Source organism: Suricata suricatta, chromosome 7, assembly GCF_006229205.1.
Source record: "Suricata suricatta isolate VVHF042 chromosome 7, meerkat_22Aug2017_6uvM2_HiC, whole genome shotgun sequence".
NCBI classification, from domain to species: Eukaryota; Metazoa; Chordata; class Mammalia; order Carnivora; family Herpestidae; genus Suricata; species Suricata suricatta.
Window position 1 is genome coordinate 31,901,063 of NC_043706.1, and position 27,228 is coordinate 31,928,290.

General features: G+C 53.6%; 1 protein-coding gene across 7 annotated transcripts in view; it reads right to left on the reverse strand.

The window, feature by feature from the left end:
* Positions 1-27,228, reverse strand: part of GRM4 (glutamate metabotropic receptor 4) — a 117,098-nt gene that overhangs the window by 82,936 nt on the left and 6,934 nt on the right. For all 7 annotated transcript variants that reach the window (XM_029944221.1, XM_029944219.1, XM_029944217.1 and 4 more), the window contains exon 2: positions 21,463-22,360. In XM_029944221.1, the coding sequence (XP_029800081.1) occupies positions 21,463-21,981 (519 nt within the window). In that variant the 5' untranslated portion in view covers positions 21,982-22,360. The remainder of the gene's footprint in view (positions 1-21,462; positions 22,361-27,228) is intronic.

Genomic DNA, 27,228 nt, shown 5'->3' on the forward strand with positions numbered 1-27,228 from the left:
ATCCCAGCCCCCCCTACTTATCCACCACCCAACCTTCCCCCCACCTCATGCCACAAGGCCTGCTACTTCCATACCAGACATACCTGAAGCTCCAGCTACCCCTGCCCTTTCCACTTAGAGCACTATCATGGCTCCTTTTCTGCCTGCAGGACACTGACCACCTCCTCCAGGCATCCACCCCACACATGCTCTGTCAGAAGCAAGTTCTCCCTCCCCTGAGGCCCCACAGACCCTCACCTGCACCTCCACCATAGCCTTCCTACACCCCAACTTGAGCCAAAACAAATCACATGTATATCACACTTCCCCATCCAGGAAGGACCAGATTAATTCACTCTGGCAATTTCTCCCATCCCTACCACCTGCTCCAGTAGCTTTCGCAAACTTGGAGCTCCATAAATATTTGCTGAATCAAATGGAACCAGTTCAGACACAGCCCAGGGAGAGTGCCCATTAAGAAGGGCCTTTCCTCCAGTTTGCTAGCATTTCAGGCCAGTCTGAGGACAAACGGACCTTTAAGTGCCACTTAACTGTAGCACACAGGAGCAGTTGGCCCCACATTCCACTAAATCTTTGGGAGGGGTCCCTGGGAGGAAACCAATTCACCAGGGTTGAGAGGTGGCCAGGGCCCTGTTAAAATGGCAATGCCCTGCCTCCGGTCTAGCCCATAATAGCAGCTCCTGGCCCAACCCAGCAGCTTGCACGTATGTGGCCACCCCCGTGGGTGAGGACAGCAGGCACAACACAACCACTGCTGAATTATTTATTCCGTACATTGTTAGCGCAGTAGAGAGAGCAACCGTGTCTCCAGGCTTCAATTAAAATATCAAGGCACCCGCACCGTCTGCCCAGCCACATGCCCAGCTCCCACCAAAACTGGCAGGGTAGCACCTCCTGGGAAGCCATAAGTGCCCCTAAGGCCAACACTGCTGCCCTCCCTCACCTCCCCACAGCCAAGTCCTGTTTCAGGACCACGGACAGTGCCGCCTCTTCTAAGGCTCAGCTGTGACCTTTAACCCGGAGGCTGCCCCTGAGACACTTGGCAAAACTTCCAGGGCTCTAAAAACCATTTAGTAAATCGATGACCTAAAAGAGCCTTTCTAGCTTCCCAAAGCAGCCTTGGGACAAGCCTGGTTGGGTTTTGAGCCGAACTCCAATTCTCTATCTGCTCCCAGCACACCCTGCTACACTTTACAACACATGGCTGGAAGGCAGGAGTTCAAGGCTCCCCCCCCAGCTCTTCTCCAAGCAACCCGATGAACCCTGGGCCCCTCACATGACCTCCCCGGGCTCAGTGCTTCTCAGGCATAAAATGCATGGCTGCGATCCCCAGGGAGTGTCACAATCCACAGAGAGGAGCTTTGGAAAGGTAAAAATGAGATACGAATGTTGGCCCCACTGGGAGAGGGCTTTAATTTCATTTGAGTGGGTTTCTGCAGCCTCACCACCCATACCCCAACCGGAAAATCCCTGATTCTGGGCCACAGACTCAGGATGAAGAAAGAGCTGACGGATCCTCTGAGAGCTGGCTGGGTCACAAGCTAACTAGGTCACCCACGAGATTTACTTCAACAACCCCCGGACTAGAATATGAGGCCAACTGAAATCAAAGTGGGCGAGCTGAAAAAGAGCAAGAAATTGCAAACACATGCCTCCAAGAACTGTGGAGCGAGTGCAGGCTTCGGGGAAAGGCGGTGCTGCGGGCCTCTGCTGCCTCCTGGACAAGCCTGTGTCCTCACCTGTAGAACTTCCCAGCTGGTCACTTACCTTAGCTCATCTAGGTGAGGCTCTGACACAGTGCCAGGCACCTAAATTCAACCACGGGTGTCATTAAGTACCTACTATGTTCCTGGCCAGGAGGCAGAGCAGAGAAGAAGTAAGACACAACCCTGCCTTGTAGAACTGACACCTGAGTGACTGGCCTTGTTATCCATCAACATGATGGGTGAGGTAGCATTTGAGACAGGCCCGGAAGCCCAGGTAGAATTTTCAAAGTAATAAAACGTGTGGTGGGAAGGTATAATCCTTTTGGGAAACTGTTTGGCAGGTGCCTCTTTATTTTTAAATTTTTTTAATGTTTTATTTATTTTTGAGAGAGAGATAGAGCATGAGCAGGGGAGGGGCAGAGAGACAGGGAAACACAGAATCTGAAGCAGGCTCCAGGCTCCGAGCTGTCAGCACAGAGCCGACACAGGGCCCAAACTCACTAACTGTGAGATCAGGACCTGAGCTGAAGTCAGACGCTTAACTGACTGTGCCATGCAGGTGCCTCAGGCGCCTCCTTAAGCTAATCATTCGTGTAGCTGATGAGCCAGCAATTGTGTGTGTGGTGTGTTCACATATACACAACATGAGTGCCCATGTCCACTAAAAAACATGTATACAAATATTCAGAGTAGCTTTATTCATAATCGCCAATCGCCAGACTCGGTTCAGACGTCCAACAGAAGCAGAATGGGTACATAAATAACGCACTAAACACACAACCACACCATGGAGTAGTACAGAGTGATGAAAAAGGGCAATAGCAATATACTCAACCACATGGATGAATTTCATAGATAACGTGAAAGATGCCAGACACGAACGATTTACTGTATGCTTCTGTTGAAATGAAGCTCAAAACCAGATGCAAATAACCTATGCTGTTGGAAGTTGGGCTAGTGATCAGCCTTGGGGAAACAAAGATATTGACTAAGGGAGGCTCGAGGGGACATTCTGAGCACTGCAAATGTTCTCTGTCTCCGTATTCATACACATATATGCATTTATAAACGCTCGTCAAGTAGTAACTCTGAGATTTGTGCACTGTACTAGATATAAGTTAGACTTTCATTTTTTTTCTAATGTAGAGGAAAGAAAAGGTGGACAAAGGGAAGACCAGAAACAGAACCAGGCAGATTGGACCTTGAGAGGCTGAAGGAGGGGAATGGAGCAGATGCAGCAGCAGCCAGGGGGAAGGACTGGGGTGCAGGCTGGCCTGCAGAGACAATGCTACCCTAGGAAGCCAGGGACTTCTACCTCCTCCTCCAGGCACTCCCTGCCATGCCTCCCACCTGCCCACAGCATATGGTATAGGTGAGGTCAGTTCCCCTCCCTGCCAAGCCTGGCCCCCTGCCCGTCATCTTCCCCTGGGCCACCACCCTGGATCGGAATCCCTGAGTTTAACTTCAGGACCATTGTGGGGCTTTCACCCAGGGCAGGAATAAAGTGAAGCCACCATCTCTCAGCCCCACGCCTGCAGTTCAGCGGAGTGTGGCTCTCCAGGTCCCCATGTCCCACGCCCACAACAGCCCTGAGGACACCTGGCTCTGCCTCCCACGCCCCACGTGCTACGTCCACCTTCCTGTCCTCCCTCTCGGGGAGCTCACCTGAGCACTTGTCTCTCCCAAGATAACCGGTCCAATTAGGCAGGACCCTCCCACCACCCAGCACCCAAGACTTCACTGTCACATCTCCCCATGGATAGAGAGCCCACCGGAAATGCACAGACGCAGCGAGGAAGCAGCCCAGAAACCTTACACCCCCCAGTCACCCGAGGGATGTGACACGTAAATGACGACAGGGCCCCCTGATGGGGGTGCGTAGCCGTGACACACCATGTTTCAGTGACTATTTAAGGATAGTGGAAAATGCTCCCAGCCGCAGCCTGGTGGGCAAAAGCTGGCTACAGAACCACATAGATGTTATGGTCGCAACTTCATAAATGATATACAAGAAAGACTAGAAGGAAATACATAAACGTTTCAAGTCTGTCGCTCTGGCTGGTGGGATGAGTGGGCAATTTTCATTTGCTTCTTTATGCTCTTCTGTTTTCTTCCAGATCTGCAATCAACATGTTGGCTTTTATAACAACACCAACAGGAAGGAGTGTGGGTCCATAAGCCACGCTCACACACAGGGGCCCAGGGCTGACTCTCCTGCGCTCCAGGAGACACAGCGAAGACCGACACGCTTCCAGCCCGCAAACCGCCTTCACCCATGGACTCGTACTAAGAGCTGGTGGTCTCGAAGGACCCGCCGGTGACATCCAGGGGTGTGTAGGGGACGAGCACTGGGCTGGAAGTCTGGGACCCCCTGTTGGAAGCCCAGCTCTGAATCTGACTAGCGAAGTGGCCTCCCACACATTCACTTCTCTGGGCCTCAGTTTCCTCATGTAAAGGCAGGGCATCTGTCCTGACCACTTTGTAGGACAGTCATGTGGAACGACCAAGAATAATGGTGAAATCTCGCACACTGTCGATGGTTGAGAGTGACCCCTGCTTCCCATATTCCCATTTGTTACCGGGCCCTAAGGCTGTACCATGGTTTCCAAGAAATGCACAGAAGCTGCCTACAGCAGGTGCCTGAAGTCCCCCAAATCACGGGCCATGCTCATACACTCTCAAGCTGTACATAAAACATACATATTTTTAATTAAACTGGAAAATCAAACAAAAGCTAAGGAAAAAGCCATTTCCTCCTTCAACGTTACCAAGGAGCACTATGCAGATTGGAGCAAAACCCACTCATTGGATCTCTCACGAAACAGGGGAAAGTTCATTGTCAAATCAATCGCCTGCTGCCGAATTTCCAGGAGGCTCTATGCCTGATTTCTTTTAGGGACAGAGATTTTTTTTTTCACATTGACATCTTTCTGTTAAAAATATTGTTTGACTCATCCCTCCAGATTCTGTGGGGACCCACAAAAGAAATAGGTGACATAGTCCCTAACCTCAGGGTCTCCTGGTGGGGAGACCAGAGGGAATGAAAGCTCCGGGGCCAGCACTGACTAAGGGAGTCGGTCCAAGTGGGGACTGGTTTGGGCGGGAAGGGTCACAGGGGAGGAGGACATTTGAAGCTAGATGTGAATAAGGGAGGCCACATCTCTTTCAAAGAGGGTTTGGTGAATTATGCAAAATTAATATAATAAATCGGTACAACGCGCTCCAGGTGACAAAGCTCTTCTCTCACCTCACTGTGTACCTTGGGGTAGGACAAAGGAGGCAGCAGATTCCGTGATACTTCACAGGAAGTATTACATGGAAAATTTACATGGAAAACAAGAACAATTTCAAGTCCCCTCCAAAAGAAGAGTTTTGAGGCCCTCCAGGGAGAAGTAGGGAATCTCCTGCCTTACTGCCCTCAGAAAGTATTCAGTAGAATTGAATCTGGACGCCCTGTTCGGACGGGAAAAATGGAGAGGCAGACAGTCAAAGTCATTTTGCCAAGGGCCCAAGGCCGGTTAGAACAGAAGGGGTCCCCCGGCAGCAGGCAGTGAGAAGAGTTTAAAGCAAGACACGACGGACAGATGAGCATTACCTGCGGACATGGGACAGAAGAACTCCTTGAGGAGCCAAGGAGGCAAAGGGCCAGCCGAACTCCACCCCTGAGCTGCCGCAGGACCCACCTCTCAGAGCTGCATCTGTTAAATGGACACACAAGGCAGCATGGGGCCCCATGACAGCAGAATAAGGGCACGGAAGTGGTTTTGCCAGGTGCGGTCACAGCTGAATGATGGGGATGGGGAGGGGCCCTGTGAAGCAGGGCCCACTCAGCCTCCTGGGCAGCTCTCGAGCCGAGGACTGGGGTTCCTGCTGCACAAGGCTGCACAGGGGCCCAGGTCCACATCAGCCACAGGGCCTCCCCCCAGCCCTGCCCCCTGGCTGGCAGGAGGTTAAGGGATTATAAACACACTGGTCCTGTGGCCCGGCGCTCTATGGGAATTCACCTACAGAGACACGCAATGTGGCCAGTGCACAGAGGAGGCCACTGCAACTGTGTTCTCAAACGTGCAAGGCTGGAAACCACCTAGTGTCTGTCACGAGGAGGCTGGAAGCAGGGAGAACTGCGTGCTCATACAAAGGACGAGGTCCCAGGGCGCCTGGGTGGCTCAGTCGGTTAAGCAACTTAGGCTCAGGTCTTGATCTCACAGTTCGCAAGTTCGAGCCCCACATTGGGCTCTGTGCTGACAGCTCAGAACCTGGAGCCTGCTTCGGATTCTGTGTCTCTCTCTCTCTCTCTCTGCTCCTCCCCCACTCACTCTGTGTCTCTCTGTCTCTCTCAAAAAAATAAGTAAACATTAAAAAAACAAAACAAAAACAAAGGACAAGGACCTTCCTGGCTGACGGGCAATCCCCAAGGTCACCAAGTAGGTGCTGTGGTGTGTGAAGACCGTGGAGCAAACCGTGTGTGTGCACACATCTCCCCCACCACCCGGGACCCGAGATACAGCGAATGGGGAACGGTGAATGGCGCCCCTGGGGTTCACAGGCCAGAGCCCTCTTTGGAAGGTCACACGGGGAGCAGTGGCTGCCTCCATGGTAGGGCTGGAGTATGTCCTTGGGTATGTTTGAAGGCCCATGGGAATGTATTATGCACTTAAAAAAATAATGCTGTAAATAGAAATAATCGTGATAATCATACTAATACTGTAGGCCAGGGGGCTCCAGACCCCCTGGATATAAGGCACATTCAGAAGAGAGAAGCATCTTTAGAGGAGACCCTCTCAGGCACTTTCACACACCCCTCCCCCACCCCTCCAGACACCCCTCCATTTCCCTCCCCCCCCAAAACACTTGAGCAAGAAGGGAGGACTCCAGGCCAGGAGGGCACAGTGCAGAGGCTGGGGGCTCCGCGGCTGATGCTGGAGGGGAGGGGAGGGGTCCTGGTGCGGGCTGACAGGCCAGGGCCAGGCCTGGGTGGGCGTGGGGGAGGGGGCTACTCTCCCCTCATTAGGTTTGTTGTACTTTCCTAATTGATTTTGTGTCTGTGTCCCTGGGATACTTAGGACCATCTTAGAAACCACTTAAGCAATTTAAAATAATCAAAGTACTTATAAGGCACTTAACATTTCCTCACACTTCAGGCTTCCCATAAACCCCCTTCCAGCTGCAACCCGAGGCCTCCGTCAGGAGCAACCGCCGCCAGGAGGTGGACGCCTGTGTCACCCAGGGCCTCAGCAGTCCTGAAGCCAAACAGCCATCCCCACCAGAGCACAGGCTCGCTCAGCCTCTCTCTCTCACCACCAGGCCTTTGGCCTCCCAGGTCCCTCTGCCCACCCTCCCCGTTGGCCAGCACAGCCCTCCACCGAACTAACTGCATCCTGGCTGTTGAGTCTCAGCTAGCTGTCCTCCTACAGGAAGCCTTCCCTGACTCCCCCCCCCCAATGTGGGCCTCATCTCACTGTCATGGCCTTACTGACCACTTGACTCCCAATAGCAGTGTCCTCAGCCCAGATATCTAAAGTGTGGCATGTCTGCACAGAGAAGAGGTCCATCATGTTTGAAGAGCAATACAATGAATCCAAAACGGACATCACAGACAGTCATGGAGGCACGTCGCTCCTCTGGATGACACGAGGGCCCAGTCAGGCCAAGGCAACCCTGGGCATATCACAGGCCTCAAAAGCGCCAAGCCAACACCCAGAGGAGGCAAGGGCCAACCCTGACTGATGATAATCCTCACCATTATCATCACCCACATTTTATCAAGGAGGACACCCAGGCTCAGAGAGATCCAGCAACTCACTCAAAGTTGCACAGCAAGTGAGTGGCAGATCCACGCAAGGCACCTTCAAATGCAGGTCCATGAAGCCCCCAGGAGCTCGATGAAACATGAATTCACACCCAGAGAGTCTCCTCTGCAGGGCATCTGGTGAAAACTTGTGTTTTAACAAGACCCAGGGGGTTCCAATGGGAACCTGCATAAAATGTAGAGAGCAACCTGGTAGCCTGAGGTAAAGTTCAGGAGGCATATGCCCCGCGAGTCTGCAATTCTGCTCCTGAGTGTGACCCACAGGAAAACTCTCTCAAGAACACAAGGAGACACTGGCAAGGATGGTCGTACCCTGGGCTGAACCAGGAAGACCATCAGGGAACCTGCCTAGGTGACCCCAACAAATGAATGGGTACACGCACAGGGCGCCATTCCGTTGGGGAACAACACGGCCAAGAAAGGAACGAAACAAGCTGAGCGAACACAGCAGCGCAGGACACACATATGATCCAATTTGTAGCAGGCTTAAAACACACAAAACTATTTTTAAGTGCATAGTAATTAAAAGAACTAAAAACAGTTCACACAGGACAGGACAAGGGCAGGCTCCGGGGAGGAAGGGCAGGGCCACAGGAGGCTGACTCCATTTGCAATGTTTTCTTCCTTAGCGTGAAAACAAATGTTGATACTATTAGGGCAAAAATATCAATATTTGACCAAGCCAGGTGATGAAGTCCAGGACAGTTTATTAGTCTCTATAATTCTCTATGTGTCTGAAGTTTAAAGGGTAATAAAATACATGATGCCTTGTGAGAGAGAGAGAGAGACCCTTTTCCATCAAGCCCACGTGGAAGATGTGACTCATCTTTGATAAAAGGCTCCTTTGTGCCTGTGCCCACCCCATACCCCCATCTCCCCTCAGAACAGACCTGATCCTGGAAGCCACGCCCCTCATCCCCCCAATCCTAAGCCTCAATGTCCCCTGTGATGGGGGAGAGGGGTCTCCGCCCAAATTCGTTCCTAAGGGTCCAGCTTCGCCCCTTCCTGCTGCTCTGGCGCAGCTCTCAGTGCCTGAATTTGGAAGGAGGCAAGGAGGCGGCAGCCCTGAACACACCCCCCTGCCCACGGCCCTGAAGGAGGTCACTGCTGCAGGGCCTCCCGCTGAACCACAGCCCCTGGGATGGACAATGAGCTAAGTGTTGCCTCTCTACTCCTCAGCACCCCCAGAGACGCCCAGATACCCAAGGGCCCTTAGGGCCCCTCTGCTCCTGTGGCTTGCAGGTGGTGCTCAGAGGCCCCCTCCCTTTCTCCCTCCAGCATATTTCTGCTGTAATGAGTTTTAAATTCCTCCTGGGCCCCAGGGATAGCTGGAGAGTGTGCCTCGTGCTCCTGAGTCATCCCGGGGCACTTGTGAGTGGCCCCAGGAAAAACTGAAGCCTGGGGAGGGCTCAGGTCCAGGAATGAAGGAAGGAAAGAAAGGGACACGGAGAAGATTCCAGCCTCCCCTTCCCACGAGCCATTTCTTGAACTGGGTCACGGGCCAGTCACTTTTCATTGTCCCATTTAATACAACGCCCCTACCCATCTTACAGATCGGGAAACTGGGCTCAAAGAGGTTACGGGACGTGCCCAAGGTCACACAGGCAGGAGTGGCAGAGCCAGGACCGGCCCCTTTTGAAATAGCTTCACACGGCAGAGACTGACCTTGTGACCTTGTCTCCCCACCTCCCAGGGACACAGGGAGAGCTGGCCCCTGGTCATCCCACAGGCCAGGAAAACAGCCCCGAGCAGCACCTGCCCACAGCATGCCACATTTTCTTTTTTTTTTTTTTAATTTTTTAATGTTTTATTTATTTTTGATACAGAGAGAGATACAGCATAAGAGGGGAAGGGGCAGAGAGAGAAGGAGACACAGAACCAGAAGCAGGCTCCAGGCTCTGAGCTAGCTGTCAGCACAGAGCCTGACGCGGGGCTCAAACCCACGAACGTGAGATCTGACATGAGCCGAAGTCGGAGGCTTAACCGACTGAGCTACCCAGGCGCCCCCACATTTTCAATCAAGGGGCAATTTCTGGAGCTCTGTTAGGGTGTGGAGGGCAATCTGAGAACAGAAAGAAGGCCAGGGAGGGTTGGGTGCCCATCAGAAAGTGCTCAGCACTGAGATACCAATGACCCTAATCAAGATGGGAGGTAGGCAGGTGGCCAGAGTGGTCATGAGAGGGTGGGGGGCACACCTGTCCAGAAACAGGTGAGCTTGTGGGCCACTCCTACCTCTTGGCCTTAACCATGGATGGGGCCACCCCACATTACCCAGAGAGAGGCCCAGGCAGAGCCAGAGAGGGTGTAAAAGGGGGCAGGAAGGAGAGAGATGGGGGAGAAAACAGGAGAGGGAGGCAGAGAAAACTGGGGTCCCATAGAACGAGGCAGGGGCTGGGGACTAAGGGTGGCCCTGATTCCCTGCCCCCAAAACCCAGCTCCAGGGTACCACTCTCCATGGCAGCCCTGGAGCCTGGAGGCGGGGGCCTGCATCTCATCGCTCACCCCAGCCCAGGCCCCCAAGTAAGTGGCAAGCGTAAAGGTCAATTGGAATATAAAGCAGAAAATGCTGCCTTTTCATTTCCAACATGTCTGGGTCATAAAAATGTGAGCTTAATAAACTGGGAGGAAAGGGAAAAGCACACAGCTCATTTAGGACGAGGCAGGTGGAGGGACCATGAGCTTAACCCTCTGACAGAGACAGGCGGAGGCCTGGGCCGCACCCCTGCCCCTGGCACAGCTCCCACATGGTTCCACAGTTTTCCCACAGCAGACAGGCTCCCTGGCGCTGACAGACAGGGCCGGGGGCACGGAGAGGGTGGGGAAGGGGAAGACCAAGGGGCCACTCAAAGGACCCCACGTACCCCAGGATGACATGAGTCCTTGAAAGGTCAGGTAAGTCTTGGATTTTGAGGCAGGGTTTGAAGAAGGAGTCTGACTCTGTCCGTCAGGCAGAGTTCCAGGAGGAGCCCACGGCCAGGAAAATCCCCAAGGTAGGTTTTAGAAAGCACATCACAGACTCTGAGAATATGCAGGGTGGAGGCAGGCTGGACTACACCGGAGAGACCACCAGAAAGGCCACTGGGGCCACGGCTATACCGCAGTGACCCGACCACAGGGAGTAGGCTCAGCGCTCCCTTTTTGGGAGAGGCCACTGAGGAGAGGAGTGGGGCTGGCCCACCTGATCCGATGCCCTCATCTCACAGAACGGCCCACCCACCCGAGGTCACAGTGAGTTGCCAGCAGAGCCAGACCCAGAGCACAGGCCCCTGGGCTATGGGAGGTTTTGAGGGTAAGGGACCCGCAGCCCTCCCCTGAGTGGAGAGCCAGGAGTTACCCCAGCGCGCCCCACACCTCACCGTGAGCGTCTGGAGAGCCCCAGGACCCTCACACCAGGGGGAACACAGCCACACTCACCAATCGTCACTCTGCCCTCCACGTGGCCCAGCTCCCCAGCTGCATGGCTCAGGCCACTCTGCCTCCTCCTGGAGCCCCCGTGAATGCTCTGCTCACAGCAATGAGAACTACCATTTCTGAGCCCTACTGTGCATGCACACCACCAGCTCCTCACTACATCCTCACCCTGAGAATACACGGGATTCTGCCCATTTCACAGATGAGATGAGCAAGGTCCAGCCAGGGTGAGTGATCTGGAGTCAAGATCTGAGCCACCTACCATGTGGGTGCTTCCAAAGCCAGTGAGTGCTCTGGGCGGCCCGCCACAACCAGGCACGCGCTAGGTGCTGCCCTGAGCACTTTCCGTGATTCATTTAATCTTTACTGCGCCCTGTGAGGTGAGTGTCCAGCATTTTACCGACAAGGGAACTGAGGCACAGAGCGGTGCTCCCAGGTAATAAATGCCAGAGCAGGGGTTTGAGGCCAGGCCATCTGGCCCTGGAGCCCATCCCTTAACTATCTTGGGGTTCCCCATCTGGTTGGCCCTGCCTTGCTCCTGTCTCCAGCTCTCCTTCCTCAGGTCAGGGGAGGGGGGGCGGGGTGGAAGAGGCACAGGGGGCCAGCTAGCCAGCCAGCCTGCCGGCCAGCCGAGAAAAAAAAATGAGCCTTGCCCACAGGCTCCACCCTTACGCTCCTCCCCCACCCACCCATCACCTCTGTGGTTTCACAAGGACTGCTCAGGGACCATTTGCATATTTAACAGGCAAGGAAACTGAGGTCCAGAGAGGCCCAGTGATTCCCCAAGGTCACCAGACTTCTACTGACCACTCCCACACACACAACAACCCTTGCAGCAATAAGGCTCAGGATACAGGTTTTGGAACCCTCCTGGTTCCCCACTCCCATCCCCAGAACTGTTTTGGTCCTCCCTCTTGAGTTCCTAGGTCAATAACCAAGCAAAATCCTGCCCCAGGGCCTTTGTACTTGCTGTTCTCTCTACCTAGAACACTCTTTCTCAAAATATCCATTGGGCAGCTCCCTTTGCTCTATGACCTTATGCACAAACATCCCCTCTTCAGTAAAGCCACCCCCAACCATCAGGTCTAAATTGGCACCCCTCCTCTAACAGATAGTATACATTCTACCTGTTCACTGCCTGCTTTCCCCTCTAACGTGGAAGCCCACCAGGGCAAGGCCTTACTCCGTTGTTTCCTGCTTTAGAAACTTACTTTGAGCAGTAATTCTCCACCTGGGCTGCAATGGACATCACCCAGGGAACCCAAGCCCCATCTCAGACCAGTTCATCTGAATTCCTGGGCTGGGGCTCACATGCTAGGAGTCTTTAAAACTCCCCAGGTGCTGGGCACAGAATGTTCGATAGGGAGTCCGTGAGTGAATGCGTGAATTAATAGATGGACGTGCTGAGGTCCAGACAGGAGAGAGTCAGACGCCAGCAGTCATGAACTTGAACCTCCCCAGGCTCAGCCCCACCTTAGTTCCTCCGCAAAGTTACACACCTTGCCCAGGCCTCCCTCCAGGGCATTCGGGGAAGCAGCCCCAGAGGCCCCACTGCCTCCTTTTAATTTCACAGTAATAGCCCGTTCGCCAATCCCAGTCACCAGGGCTGAACCGGGGCTTCTGCCCCCAAACCTCCTGTATTCAGAGCCAGGTCTGCAACCCCAGGGTGCACCGGGGAGGCCGCTGGCTTGAGAGGGTCACACAGTGGGTGGGTAGGGGGCTCCGGGGAGAGCCAGCTGGGATGGGAATAGTAGGCTGATCCTAGCCAACCAAGCTTCCAGGATGGAGGGTGTCCAAATACAGGCCCCGCCCCCAGGCCTTCTCGGCATGCTGCAGCTTGAGGAATCGGTGCTCTAGTAAACTCCCTGGGTGATTGCAATGAGCTACCAGGCTTAGAACCACTGGAGCAATGCGACCTCTCCCCCAGCAGCCCTACCCGCCTCTCCCTCCGCCATCATTGCATCCCCAGTATCTGTATTGTGGGGGGCACCCCTCCGCCACGGCCAGTAACCAGATGGTTGGGACAGAGCACAGAGGGAACAGAGAGAACAGGCTCTGAGCCCCACCTTGGGGCTGCTGCTGCTTCCCAGTGCCACACACCCTGCCTCTGCAGGCTCCAGCCTGACTCTTATGTCTTGAGGTCCCCCTTCCCAGACTCTCACTACAGAGGGGGACACCTGTGCTTGGAGGAAAGAGGGACACTGTAAAAGCAAGGGCTATGTGTTCCTCACCTGAGAACAGCCCCTGAGAGTCACCCTCAGCAAGACCTACTTCCAACACCTCTTCCCCTCCTTCCCCACCCTTTCGGCAGCCTAGCGCCTCACAAACACTGTCAAAACTATTCTATCAACATCAAAACTGTTCTCGTAACACCCGTGTCCCCAAAGCACCAACGAAGCATTTTGCACACATTCTCACTTCTGCTGGATGAGTACCATTGTGCCCATGTTGCAGGTGAGTAAACTGAGTCTCAGAAAAACTACACAGTGAGTATTAGGCCAGGTCTCAAACCCAAGTCTATCTGATGGCCAAGAGCTAGGAGAGCAGCGTGGTACGATGGGCAGACTCAGGACTATAATACCCAAGATTTCTTTATCGTCCCCCAAAACCAGAAACCACCAGGGAGACTGAGTCACGCATGCAAAAGCAAAGGGCTTCATTACGGGTTTAGGCTCGCCGGGGCCTAAACTCGGGCTCACAGACTTTACCAGCGTGGTGGATCCATGCTGAGAGCCCCGAACAAAGGTGGGGCAGGGCTTTTATGAGTTTGGGAAGGGGGAGTTACAGGAAATTGTGACATAGGTACAGTGATCCTGATTATTAACAGCAGGTTTATCCAATTACAACATTTAGAGTGTTAACCAATCACAGAGTAGACCCAGGACCCAGGACCCTCACATAGGGTGTAACTAGCCTTAAGCAACAGGCCTGCCCTTAGGAATGTTAAGGGTATTACAAGGGTGGTCCCTCTTGCCTTGGGCAATGTGTGCCCTTCTATTGTCTCAAACCTGTGTCCTTACAGGACCACACATCTGTCTGCTGCCCACCACACTCGCTGTGAGGCAGGAGGCAAGTTTCTTGGCTTCTCTGTACGTCAGTTCTCCACTTACACAATGAGGATAACAATTGTACGCCTCTTTGGAAGGGTCCCTCATTCACCCCCAAATATTTGTTGAGGAAGCTCTGTTAAGAGAAATCTCTAATAACAGCCTTAAAGGGTGCATGGCGATACCCTCTAACAGGGAAGAAGGTTTAGGTGAAGGGAATTCCGTAAGTCAGGGAGGAGCTGGAGGTGTTTGGGGGGTGGAAACGCGTCCTGGAGTCACCGAAGTGGTGGGCACTGGTGGGCACTGGTTTGACCCAATGGTTAGCTGGGCCCGGCTACACTTGTGCCCACAGCCAGGGGCTTCCACGGGGCTCTGCAGACCAGGGTACCCCTGCCGGTATCACAGAGTTTGGGGGACGCGGGGACAACAGATACTTCACTCTCCACGAGCCCATTCAGCCAAGATTCCTGAGAGCCTCCTGTGGGCCTGGCAGGGGTCCTACAGGGAAGGCTCAGAGTCAGTGGTATCCTGTCTCATCTGCTCAGTCCCCAGGTGGTCGCTCACATGTAGCCTCCACCTGGCTGGCTCGGGGGGGATGTGCAACTCTCAATCTCAGGGTTGTGAGTTCGAGCCCCATGTTGAGCATAGAGACTACTTAAAAAATAAAGTCTTTTTAAAAAAAAAGAGTAGCCCTATGGGACGCCTGGGTGGTGCATGCAAGCTGTGTCACCAGCTTTGCAATGACATTTCCTGTGGGCTGACTGTGCTCTAGTTAAGTTGGCTGCCCGGTCTGCAGGAAGACGCGAGAGGCCCAGCAGATGGTGGGGCCCCTCCAGGATCCAGCCTCAAAGGTCACCGTCTGTCGCTGCCCACCCGCTCCAGCCTCTTCCACACCAATGGGGTCTCTCCTGCTGGTTTCGGGTCCAGCCCAAGCTGTGCAATGACATTTCCTGTGGGCTGACTGTGTGCCAGGCACCGTGCTAGGCCTGGTCAAGCATCTGACTTCGACTCAGGTCATGATCTCACAGTTCGTGAGTTTGAGCCCCACTTCAGATGAATCCTGCTTCTCTTTCTCTCTCTGACCCTCGTGGGATTCTCTCTCTCTGCCCCTTGCTCACTTGCACCCTGTCTCCCTCTGTCTCAAAAAATAAAAACTAAAATAATAAAAATTAATAAAGATTTAAAAAATAACCCTGGACAATACACAAATGTGGGCCTTGCGTATACCCACAAAACTTCATTTATGGGCACTGAAATTTGAATTTTATAGGATTTTCCTATGTTGTGATATACTATTCTTTTAATTCTTTTTTTCTTCAACCACTTAAAATACCAAGACCATTCTTAGCTCATGGGTCATACAAAAACAGCTGGTGGGCCAGCTCTGGCTCATGGACCGTAGTTTGCTAACCCCTGGTCTAGTGGGGAAAGTCAAGGGAAAACGGGAAAACAAGCAAATATGGGCATAAGTACCAACTGTGATGAGTGCCATAAAGGGACAGATGAGGAAACATGACAGACTAACTGTGGGGGGGCGGGGGAGGCACTTCTCTGAAGGGAGTCCATTTAAGCTTAAGGTTGAATGAGAAGGATCTAGCCTCACAGAGTCAGGAGAGGACATTCCATATAGAGGGGGGACAGCAGGTGCAAAGGCCTTGTGGTGGGGAAAATAGCACAGTGTCATGAAGGCCCATAAGGAAAACAGAATGACCGTGTGGAGCGCACCCAGGAGAGACAACAGACGTGGCTGGACACCAAGCAGCACAGAGCTTTCAGACAGGCAAGGGTTTGGAAGTTTCCACTTTAATCTAAGAGCGATAAAAGGTTTAACAAAGGTGAGTAGATTCAATTTGGATTTTAGAAAGATTGCTCTGGCCACTGAGCAAAAGTCTGGCTGTGGTAGGCCCACTTAGAAGCAGGGAGAAGAGAAGTTTTCTGCAATGGTCTGGGTGAGAGGCCCCGGAGGACACATCCTGAAAGGAAAGCCCGGAGGGTTTGCTGACAGTAGAAAAGGGGTGGTCAGCACTGTTGCCAGGGGTACTGGAAGGGGGAAACGGTCTTCAAGGGAGTTGGGCAAGCTGTGGGGGCAGGGGGTGGACAGACTCTCTCAAAAGCTCCTCCTGGTTGTGCCGTGAAAACACTTTGAAGACACAAAGCCATATCCTCAACAGAACATCTTGTGTCATCTAAGCCACAAAGTCTCCCCAGAGGCCCTGGGCCAGGCGCTGAGGAGCAGACAAGCCAGCACCAGGCAGGCAGCTTTCTGCAGAAACAAGCCACAAACCTTCACAGCACTTACGGCCCCACGTGGTCAAGAGCATCACACAGCCAGCCTGGGGGAGATGCCCAGAAGGACTAATATGGCTCTGGCCTGGTCCCTCGTAGGAACCTGGGGCACCTGCCCACCCCCGCCCTCTCCCCTGCTCGCCAGTGTCCCCTCTGCCCCGTTTCCTGCCTTCCGCCTTCTACCCTCCCTCTGCTCCACCCAGCTCCTTCCTCCCATGTGCCATGTTGTGACAGGGAAACGCAGCTCGCTATCTGGAAGTTAAGTTGGCTGCCCAGTCTGCAGGAAGACGCGAGAGGCCCAGCAGATGGTGGGGCCCCTCCAGGATCCGGCCTCAAAGGTCACCGTCTGTCGCTGCCCACCCGCTCTAGCCTCTTCCACACCAATGGGGTCTCTCCTGCTGGTTTCGGGTCCAGCCCAAGCTGTGCAATGACATTTCCTGTGGGCTGACTGTGTGCCAGGCACTGTGCTAGGCCTTCTCTAGACATTAACTCTTCATTCTCTCACCTGGCCTTGAGAGCATTATCATCCCCATTTGACAAATGAGGAAACACAGAGGCACAAACAAGCTAAACAATCAGCCAAGGTGCAAGACTGGCTCCAGCATCCAAATTCTCAATCACCATGCTGGATAGCCTCCTCTTCTTCAAGCCTCAGCTTTTTTGCCGGCTCCAAATGAATGAGGGACTCAAGACAATGATTTCTGGATCCTTCTAGCTCTTACAAGCCTGGGATGTGAAAACTGCTTTCTTCCAAAGGCACTTAATATGTTCCTTCTCCCCCCAACAATGAGTGCTCTCAAGAAAAGATCTTATTGGCTTATTCACACTATGGTGTAAATGACCTATATGGTGAGCTAACCCTGATGGAATGAAGATTCAAACCCAGGCCGGACTGTCTCCCAAACCTGAGCTGTCCCAACACAGCACTACACATGCCACATCCTCAGGCTTTAGGATGTCTTCCAAAAGGTATTCTTTACACCTTTTAATATTCCCTGTCCCAGGAAGAGAGCCAAAAGGAGGATAAAAGAAGGGGGTGGGAACAGGAAGTAAGGGATATAAGTGTCAACCAGATCCAAGATTTCTCAGAATCAGGACTTCTGGCCCCATGAAGACCTGGGTCCCACTTCCAACCCAGTTTACTGGGACAGGCAGTGTGGAAGGAGTCAGGCCTGGGAGCTGGGGACTTGCCTTCTAGCTCTGCCCCATCACTTAACAGGGCTCAAATTCCACATCCATATGAAGGGGACTTGGCCCTTCCACCTCCAGTAGCTTGGTGTTTTGCTCACACCCTGGCCCCGACTGCACCCCATTAGCTTTCACCAGTCAGGAAATCACCTCTAGTGTCCCCACGCCCAGAGCTCCTCTCTGAACTGTGCACAGGAAATTCACCTCTTGGAGGAAGGGGAGCTATAATCACAGACTCTGGTCGAAGCTCCCAGCAGGCCCCACTTATTGGCCTTGGCTGAGCGGGGCTGCAGTGGTGCCCTTTGAAATAGACACCTGACACACAGCTATCCCTGCCTGGGCGCCTCGCCCTCGCCAGCCTGGGGCCTCTGCTCCAGACCTCCTCCCACCAAAGTTCAACCTTTTTGCCTCTGTAAATGGTTTTTAAGTTTCTCACCCAGCCTCTCATTTCTATCAGTTTAATTATTGAGGAGCCCTCTTGTCGCCAGCCTGGAACATTAACACTGTTAAAAGGAACCCAGGGAATGCAGACCACAGAAGACTGACTCCTTCTGGCTCGGTCCCCATCTCCCAGCCCTCCCCCTCCCCTCCCTTCCCCAACATGTCCCCTCTGTCCTCCATCCCTTCTCTCCTCCCAGGACTCTACCCACCCCCCAGTCCCATCCCTCTTTCTGAGCAGCCAGGGAGACTCCTGACCTTCTGCCCCAACCCATTCATCTCTCTGTAATCTGAAGAGGCACAGATAAACCTGAGGCCTCGGCCATGTTCAGAGGTGACCAGATGGGCAGAAATAAGGGAACACTTGTGAACCCCTGGCTGGTGATGCACTTTGGCCCAGGCACTGTCACCTCACCAGAGACCTTTCCCCAACCAGACAGAGAAGGGTTAGTACAGAAGTCAGAACACAATGCCGTGTGGGGTCACTGGATGCCTCATCCCAAAATATCCATGTTTCCAAGAATATGCTTACCATTCTTGGAGCCTTTACCCCATGTCACATGACACCTCTCCAATCCTTTGATCCTCTCTACCTCCCTATAAAGTGGGCACTGGCCTGCCCCTGGGAGATGGCAGGGGGCACTCAGTGAGGTCATAGACCCCAGGGCCCTGCTGTTCTAAAACACCCAGAGTAGGGGTGTCTGGGCGGCTCAGTCAGTTGAGCATCCGACTTAAGCTCAGGTCATGATCTCATGGTTCGTGCGTTCAAATCCCACAACGGGCTCTGTGCTGACAGCTCAGAGCCTGGAGACTGCTTCAGATTCTGTGTGTGTGTCTCTCTCTGCCCCTCCCCTGCTCACACTCTGTCAGAAGTAAATAAATGTTAAAAAAAAATCAAAACATCCAGAGCCACCAGAAATGTTTAATAAACAGCTCCAATCAGGAAACTGCAGCAGCCCCATCTGTGGTCTGGCCTTCCCCAAGGCTGGGGATCTAGACCCCACCCAGTGTCTCCTCTGCTGATGGCCGAGGTAGCCTCACCTCTCAGGCCTGGGGCAGGCAGGCTGAAGTGATGACTCAGCTAGCCGGAGCCATCACCATCATCAGGCCCTGGCCTGAGCACCTGAGCCCTGCTTCCCCTGTAAGAACACGAGTCTGAACCAAACAGACACCATGACAGGCTTTAAGTTTCCCCTCTGAAATAGAAGGCCTAAGTTTCAGTTTCCCCAAAACTATCAGGTAGCTGCACATTGCCTAGAGCAGGAGAGACCACCTTGTGGTATCCAATCAGGAAAGGCCAGCTACCTCTCCCCACATTCTATAAGGTGAGGCCTGCAGATAGGAACTTTAGATAGGACCCTGTTACCTAATGTTAAAGTTAACCCATTAGTTGCTGAACAAGACCCTGGGCTCGCTCTGTAATTGATTAATTTCAAAACTACTCTAAATATTGTGATTGGGTCCCGCCAAAAGTAACAAACGCTCTGAACAATGTGTATGGTTAAAGTTGCTGCCAATACTGTTGTACCATTATGACTGGATCACTGTACCTATGTTACAATTTCTTATAACTCCCCCTTCCCAAACCCCATATAAACCCTACTCAGCCCTTGTTCGGGCTCTCAGCATGGATCTACTGCACTGGTGAAGTCTGTGAGCCCGAGTTTAGGCCCTGGCGAGCCTAAGCCCGTAATAATAAAGCCTTTTGCCTTTACATGTGTGCCTCGGTCTCCCTGGTGGTCTCTGGCTGTTGAGGATACTGCGTTTTGGACATTACACCCCCTCTCCTCTGGGTCTCCACTCCTCAATGCAAAGCAGGGCAGGTGGGAGGACTGGACCAGGCTGTCCCCAAGCCATCCACCAGAAATGCCCTCTGGCAGCACAGAGCACTGCCCTCTGGCAGTTTGTCTACTGCAAACTTTCCTTCCTCTTAATTTTGCATTCTTCATAATGCATCCACTTGTTCGAAAATTAAGATAGTGTTGCTGGATGTTTTTCCATCCAGCGACACTATCATAAAACCAACAAGTAAAACTATCAAGTAAAACCAACACTCCAGGAAGAAGGCCCGTAGGTGAGGACAACACGGCACATGGCCCAGCAAAGTTCAAACCGCCACTCCACACTTTGACGGGACAGCTCCAGCTTCCTTTCTTTACCACCCGCCCCCACCCCCATCCCCACAACGGTGGCCTTCCATACCATTCACCCCCACTTCTGCCCGCGTTCCCAAAAATGCCCCCAAGTACTGACGCATCATGGGACTGGGTAAATGAGCTCCAGAAACGGTCCTGGTGAGAGAGCTCCAGCCTCAGACTTCCCACTCTGCATGAGCCCAGACAGCCTCTCTCAGCCCACTGAGCCGAACTCTGGAGACTCTGAGGAGGGAAGGGGCCATCTCCAGAGGCTGAGAGTCCCACACCAGGGAGAAGGAGGGATCCAGTGGCTTCCTCTGGGCTTTCCTTCCTCCTCCTTCCACACATTCTGTCTCTGTCTCTGTCTCTCTCTCTCTCTCTGTCTGTCTTTCTGTCTCTCTCTCCCTCCCACTCTCCCTCCCTTCCTCTTCCTACCCCCACCCCTTATACACACACACACACACACACACACACACACACACACACACCAAACAAGGCAGGCTCTGAGAGCAGAGCGGCTCATAATTATTGGTAAAATGCTTGTAATGTTTTCCTCTCTACCCGGTAGCTTTCAGTTGTTTTAGCAGCTTAGCGAAGCACTTGGCTCCAATTGAATTGCAAATCAGCAGCTCTTGCCCCAGGAAGAGAGGAAGGGAGGTAGCAAGGAGGGGGCAGGGAAGGATTCCAGAAGGAAAGGGAGAAAGGTGTGTGAGGAAGAAGGGCAGAAGGAAGGAAATGAGCAAGGGGAGCCTAGTTTGGGGCCAAGAGCAACAGAAACACAGACCGCCTGCTCCTTTCAGGCCCGTTCCCTGTCCTCATCCCTTCTCTGTAGCCCAATGCCCCATCTAAAACATCAAGACACATTTTCTAACCATAATCTAGGGGTGGAGTGGGAGGGCCACACAGGGCTTTCTCAGTTACCAGAAGAAAAACATATCTTTCTTAGGAACTGCAATTATTTGAAAACAATGTCAAAACAAAAGTCTTGCTTTTTCTCCCTGGCAATCTCCAACATTTGTATTTTCATTCTATCTATCTATAGTTTACTCTATTTACCTTTCTATCTACCTATGTTTCTGTGTGTCCATCTGTCTGTCTTTTTATATATCTGTCCATTTAGCTCCTCCTCCTTTCTGTTCGCCCGAATTTCCTTTTCCCCTCTCGGTTCAGCATTCCCCACAGATGAGCGCAGTTGATCAAGGCGGCAAGTGCTGTTTCAGCACCATGGTCAGCACCATGGCACTGGGTCCCTCCCTGATACCTCCACTCTGAACATAGGACTGACCAAATTTTCATATACTGCTTCCAGAGAAACATACTCTCTTCCCCAGAGTCCAGGAGGGAACAGGAGAAAGGAACTGGCCAGGATTGGCACCCTGGGTGTGGAGGGCTGGGGCTGTTGGTGGAAGTACACCTCTGGGGCCAACCAGCCGGGCACTAACCTTGAAGAGGCGGAGGATGTTGGCCACCATGATGGAGACCGAGCTCCCTGAAGCACCGATGACACCCACCACACGTTCGGGTTTGGTGATGATGGGTGGGCCGCCACTGCCACAGCGGACCTCTGTGCCATCCTTCTCGATGAGCGCCTGCACAAAGGTCAGCGACTGCTCGAGGGCATGGGTGTCCCTCGAGCAGGTGTCCAGAATGCGGGCGCCCAGCGTGATGTTGGGCAGCAGGTCTGGGTCATTGTTGATGCGATCCAGGGCAAAGAGCATGGCCTCCAGCCGGTGGATGCCCTTTTCCTTCTTAAGTTCTCCGCAGGCCTTGCCCTCTGAGCCCCGGCCGTGCACAGGGAACAGGCCTCCCAGTGTTATGTCCCCATCTATGCGGATGGAATTCATGTGGGGGTGGCCCTTGGGCTTCCCCAGGGAGGAAGGCACCCAGGGGCCATAAAGGCTAAGGAGCAGGCAGAGGGGCAGCCGGGCCCACCACCAGCCCCAGCCTGTCTTCCCAGGCATCTCGGAAATCCCTAGAGACCCATGAATGGCAGGCCCCACTCCTAGCCTTGGCAGGCCCCTGGCCCTGCAGCCTGGGTGAGCATGGGCAGGGCAGCCCCCACAAGCCTCTCTGGGGCAGCTTCAGCAGCAGGGTGGCCGTGGGCAGCCAACGGGGTCACCCATGCTGGTGCTCCTCACCACGCAGGCAGTGCTCAGTTGCCAACACAGGCCATGCTCACGGGTGGCAGGGGGTGGCCAGGGAGCAGCAGAGCTCTAGTCTTGGTCCCCACGTCCTGCAGGCCTGTTCTTGACGGATGAATGTGAAAAGAGGAGAGTGCTCCTAGCTTGACGTATCTTGGCATCAAGGAGAAAACAGCTCCAATGCTCTCCTCCTACCAACCTTAAAGGGAGAGAGAGAGAGAGAGAGAGAGAGAGAGAGAATCAAACAGAAGCCCAAAGAAGACATTAGCTATTCTGATCTCTCATCAGGAGCTTGAGAGAAGGAGATGCTGGAGGTTATCACCACAGTCTCCACAAATCTGAACTTGGTTTTCTTGGAGCTGCTGCTCAACTTTGATTCAAGTGGGAGAGCCCAGGGCAAAAATTAGGTCATGTTTGAAGATTTCTTAAGGCCTGTACCCACTGCCATCAGAAACTTGGGCATCAGAGAGCGCACTCCCCAGGAACAGCCCGGAACGGGCTTGGGAGGAAGAGAGGTCTTGCTCAACATTCACCCACCTGAAGGAGGAACAAGAAACCAGTTCCACAGGGCCCAACCCCATTTTAGAGATGAGGAAACTGAGGCCCAGAGCAAGAGAGCATGCATTTTGCCCAAGTCACATGAGTAGTAAGAAGCAAAATACTGTGTAGAAGCCTAGCTTCCCAGATGCCAGCTCCAGACCAGAGACACTCAGGCTCCTTGGGGACCCAGAGACCAGGAAAGCTGGTTTTGGTTCCAGTTCTGGTTCCAGATTCTCCTCATGATTCATGCAATGGAAATTTCACATTGCCACCCCAGGCAGAGGGCAACCCCAGGGGCTCCTGAGCTCAAGATGCAAGCCTCCTTGGCCTCCCCCACCCTCTTTCTGATGCTCTCTCCCTTTTCTAGGCTGCTCCTTCTCTCTCCCCCACTTTCTCCCTCTGAGAGTGGGGCTCAGGTTACAGCCTGAGCTACTGCACATTATTATGATCATTGTCATTATTATTGTTGTTGTGATTAAATATTTATCTGCAAGGGTAGAAGAGAGAACACCAGCTCTTCCTCATTCTCACTGCTAATTTGGGCTAATTTCCCCTGGGGTTCCTTCCTTGGCCCCAGCCTCCTGCTCAAAGCCAGCAATCTCCCTCCCCTCAACTTAGAAGACTACAGGGAGAAGAGCTGGAAGCTGAGTCAGGGATTGGCTGGGGGGCTGACTCCAAGGCCCCCGTCCCAATGGGTTTGTCAAATGAAGACCAGCAAGCCACATCTATGCCTCAGTTTCCCTAGTTATTTGGAAGAAGGGCTTGTGTTTGTATCAGTTTTCCTAGAGATGTGGTCCCTGCATCAAGGCCAAGCAGGGTCTCGGAGCCACCTGTCCCGGCTTGTAATTTCCCCCACAAAGGAATGACTGACTGCTCCAGTCTTGGGGAAAGGAGAGGAGAGAAGAGGGTGCAGCACTGGAGAGTCCAGCCTCAATCCCTGGGCTTCTCTGGCAAGGGTCCTCTAGGTCCTCACCTCACATCTGACCCCCCTGTCAAAATGCTCCCTCACCCATTAGCTCCTCAGGCCAAGTACACAACTATGAATTCTCATTCTGCAGGTGAACCGATAGTCCAGAGGCATCACATAACTCTACCAAAGTCACACAGCAAGATCAGGACTCGGGACTCAAAGCCAGCACCAGTCATACTGAGAGACCTGGGGAAGGCTGCAAGAAATCTTCCTAACAACCACCCTCACCCATGAAGCTAGGATCCAGTGAGAGCTCTGGGGGTCAGTGTCTTCGGGGGAAGGCTTAGGACTGAAAGCTGTTGAAATGCAGGGAGGGGGTGGCCACAGCTGTATGAAACTGTCATCCTCACCTACACCTTCACCTGAGTGAGTTTATCAGCTCTGTTTCCCGGATGGCTACATGGCGTGAGGGGCTATGGGGTACTGGCTGACGATGCCAGGACTAGGCAGTTCAGACAAGAGAAACTGGAGACCCTTCAACAACTCCCACGGTCCTGCCACTGCCCTGCCATCCCCTAGAAAGCTCTCAATTCCAAAACCTCTAAAATGGAAGGGTTAGAGTAGGATGCAGTCTGGTGGCCATACTGCCCCTGCAGGCCGTTTTCAGTCGTGACAGTGATGGGAAGGAGTCCCCTCCCGGCCTGCATCCCACGGGTGGGACAGCCTGAACAACGCAACACTGTCTCCTCCAAGTGCTATAATGCCCACGGAGAAATAACTACCAATGACAACACACCACCAAGGGCCAGGCATTATACTAAGGGCTTTGCTTACGCTTTCTCACGTGACGCTCACGCCTCTGGGTTTTCCGATCCCTACCACACAGACCAGGAAGCCAAGGCTGAGAACCCCAGACAGTGACCTAGGGCCTAGGCACACGGAGCCGTGCAGGCCCATGCCCCTGACACCCCACCACACTGCCCAGAGGGTCTCTCATCCTGCAAGTTCAGGCTTGGTTTGCCTGAGTTAAAAGTGTAAGGACTTTTGGTATCGGGACAGGCTGGGTGCCGAGGCTGCAGCAAGGCAGAGTCAGGCTGGGAAACCAATGAACGTTGGCTTCTGACAGTCAGGCTCTGTTCAGGCTTCCAGATTCTTTGTGAAGGCTCAACACTGGCTTCTCCTTGAAACCTCAGCCCCTCTAGATCAAGTGATGTGCACACTCGGGCATGTGTATGCACACCAGACAGACACAAACGCACCACACACTACATACCCACCGCACACACAGATACCACACAGACACAAACATGTCACACACCACATACACACAACACACTGTATGAAACACCCCCCCACATACCTACACCACAGACACAAACACACCACATATCATATGCACACATATCACACACACACGCCACACAGACACAAACACACCAGAAACCACAGACACACGCGCACACACAAGGGGGAAGGGTGGAGGTTGCATGGAGGAGGGAGGCCTCAGTGAGGAGAAAAGCAAATACTTGCAGGGGTAGAGTCGAGATCCCAAGGCCCCCAGCCCGACAACCCACAGGCTTCCGTCCAGCAGGACTGGGCCCAGCCCCCACCCAGCGGGCCCCCTCCATCCCTCAGTCCTGCCAGGTCTGCCTTTTCCGAACACCTCCAAAGAGCTGGGCGAACCACCACCTCTTTTAGCCTCCCCTCCTTCCTTTGATCCTGTAACAGGAACAAGGGAAAAGTAAAAATACTCTGAGAGTGAAAGAAGCCACCCAGAGCAGAGGCTGGGGGTAGGACAGGAGGGGAAGCCGAGGCCTCCTGTCCTTCCATGCCCCACAGAGCAGCTGTCTTAGGGGAGGGGGGCTTGGAGTCCTCAGATCACCCCCCCCCCAGAATTCTAAAATAGCCAGGAAAGCTCATGCCTCGGATATTTTGGGGGGAGGGGATACATCACTCCCCAGATGAAGTCACCAGCAAGGTGGCCAGTCTCCGCCAGTGTGCGCACACACTCCCAGCAGGGCCTCTTATTCTATCCTTCCCTCTCCTTCCCTGCCCCTCTCCTCCAACCCCTGTATTCCCTTCCTCTCTGCCCCCTGCCAGATCTCTGGCTCTGGGGCAGGGAAGGAGGGATGAGGAGCAGAGGCAAGAATGCGCCGTCATCTTCACACACAACAGTGCACCGGCCAGCCACATTTTTCAGAACAGTCTCTTCGGTGAAAGGGGATGTGAGAAGGGCCGTGGAGATGACAGCAGTGGACCCTTCCCTCCCCCAGCCCAGCCCCCCCACCATCTGAGGGCCTCTGTGCTACCTGCAGCCCCGTGGGGAGAAACTCCGCCAACCTGCCTCGGGGACCCTCCCAAGTCCTAACAAGCAGGACCCCAGGCTTCCTCGCATCTACCCTAAATCCTTCCTCCCACATCCAGGGCCTGAGCCAGGAAGAACCACAAACCACAGCACAACAACCAGATCCAAAGAGACAGACCGTGATTTACTCTGATTTACTCTGCCCTGAGACCCATTTTATTCTCCCCAAACTAAGGAAATAGAATTCTCCCAAACACCAAAGTAAAGGGCAGGGTCAGAGGGACTGACCCTGCACTTTGCTGGGGAGGAGGGTGAGGGAACACACCCACAGTCGCTTACACCTGTGTTCAGCCCTGGAGGGACCCTGGCTCTTCCACCCCCCAGGCTCAGCCAGGAGACCCAGGCCCCCTGTCCTCTGCCTTCCTTTGAGCCATGTTTCCAGAGCTGCTGGTGGCCCCTTCCCCTCAGCCTTTCCAGGGTCCCTCCAGCACTCTTTTCATCTCTTCACCTTTGCCTGAGGGGGCCCAGCCCAGCCAGGTGCTCAGAGGCTGGGGCATTGTGAATGGATGAGTAGAGTCAGTTTTGAATCTCCCGAGCTGTTTAGATGCCTCACCGCCCACATCTCACATTTCCACAGGAGGGGGCTGGCAGCTCCGCTCCCCAGTGGAAGAGGTGAGGGGGGACCGGAGGCCTCCCCTCCTTCCTGTACCTCCCCATTCGCACAGGAGCTCAGGAGGACCCGAGATGCCAGACGGCAGGACACCTCTGTGGCCACCTCTCTCCTAGCCCCCTTGGGACCCCACACTGGCCAGGGAGAGGTGTGCTTTCCCGGACAGTCTCCTCCCAAATGGACAAGGCTCAGACCCAGGGAGCAGGTAATAGGAAGCCGCACCCCCTCCCCGCTGCACCAGCAACAACCCGTGTGCCTCCCAGTCCGTGGGAAAGGTGGACGGCCAACTAGCATCCTCAGACCCCAGCAGCCCAACCCTCTCCTCTCAGGGGCCACAACTTGAGGGGACTGTGTCATACTCATCTTGGCATCTCTGTATCCTAGCCTGGCACAGTGGAAGTTGGTGAAAGTGAACGAATGATGTGATGTGAGTGAATGATTCTGGTCTCTTCCCACCCCTTCTCCCAGGTCATCAAGTTCAGTATTAATAGAAACAGCAGTCCTTCTCCCAGATATTCCCGGAGCCAGGCCAAGTTCTAAGAGCAAGGAAGAGGGCACAGTGTGGGGTCTGGGCCCCCCGCCCCCTCTTTCCACATCCCTCAGGAGCTCCAGCTCACCAACCTGCATCAGGAGCTCTCCCAA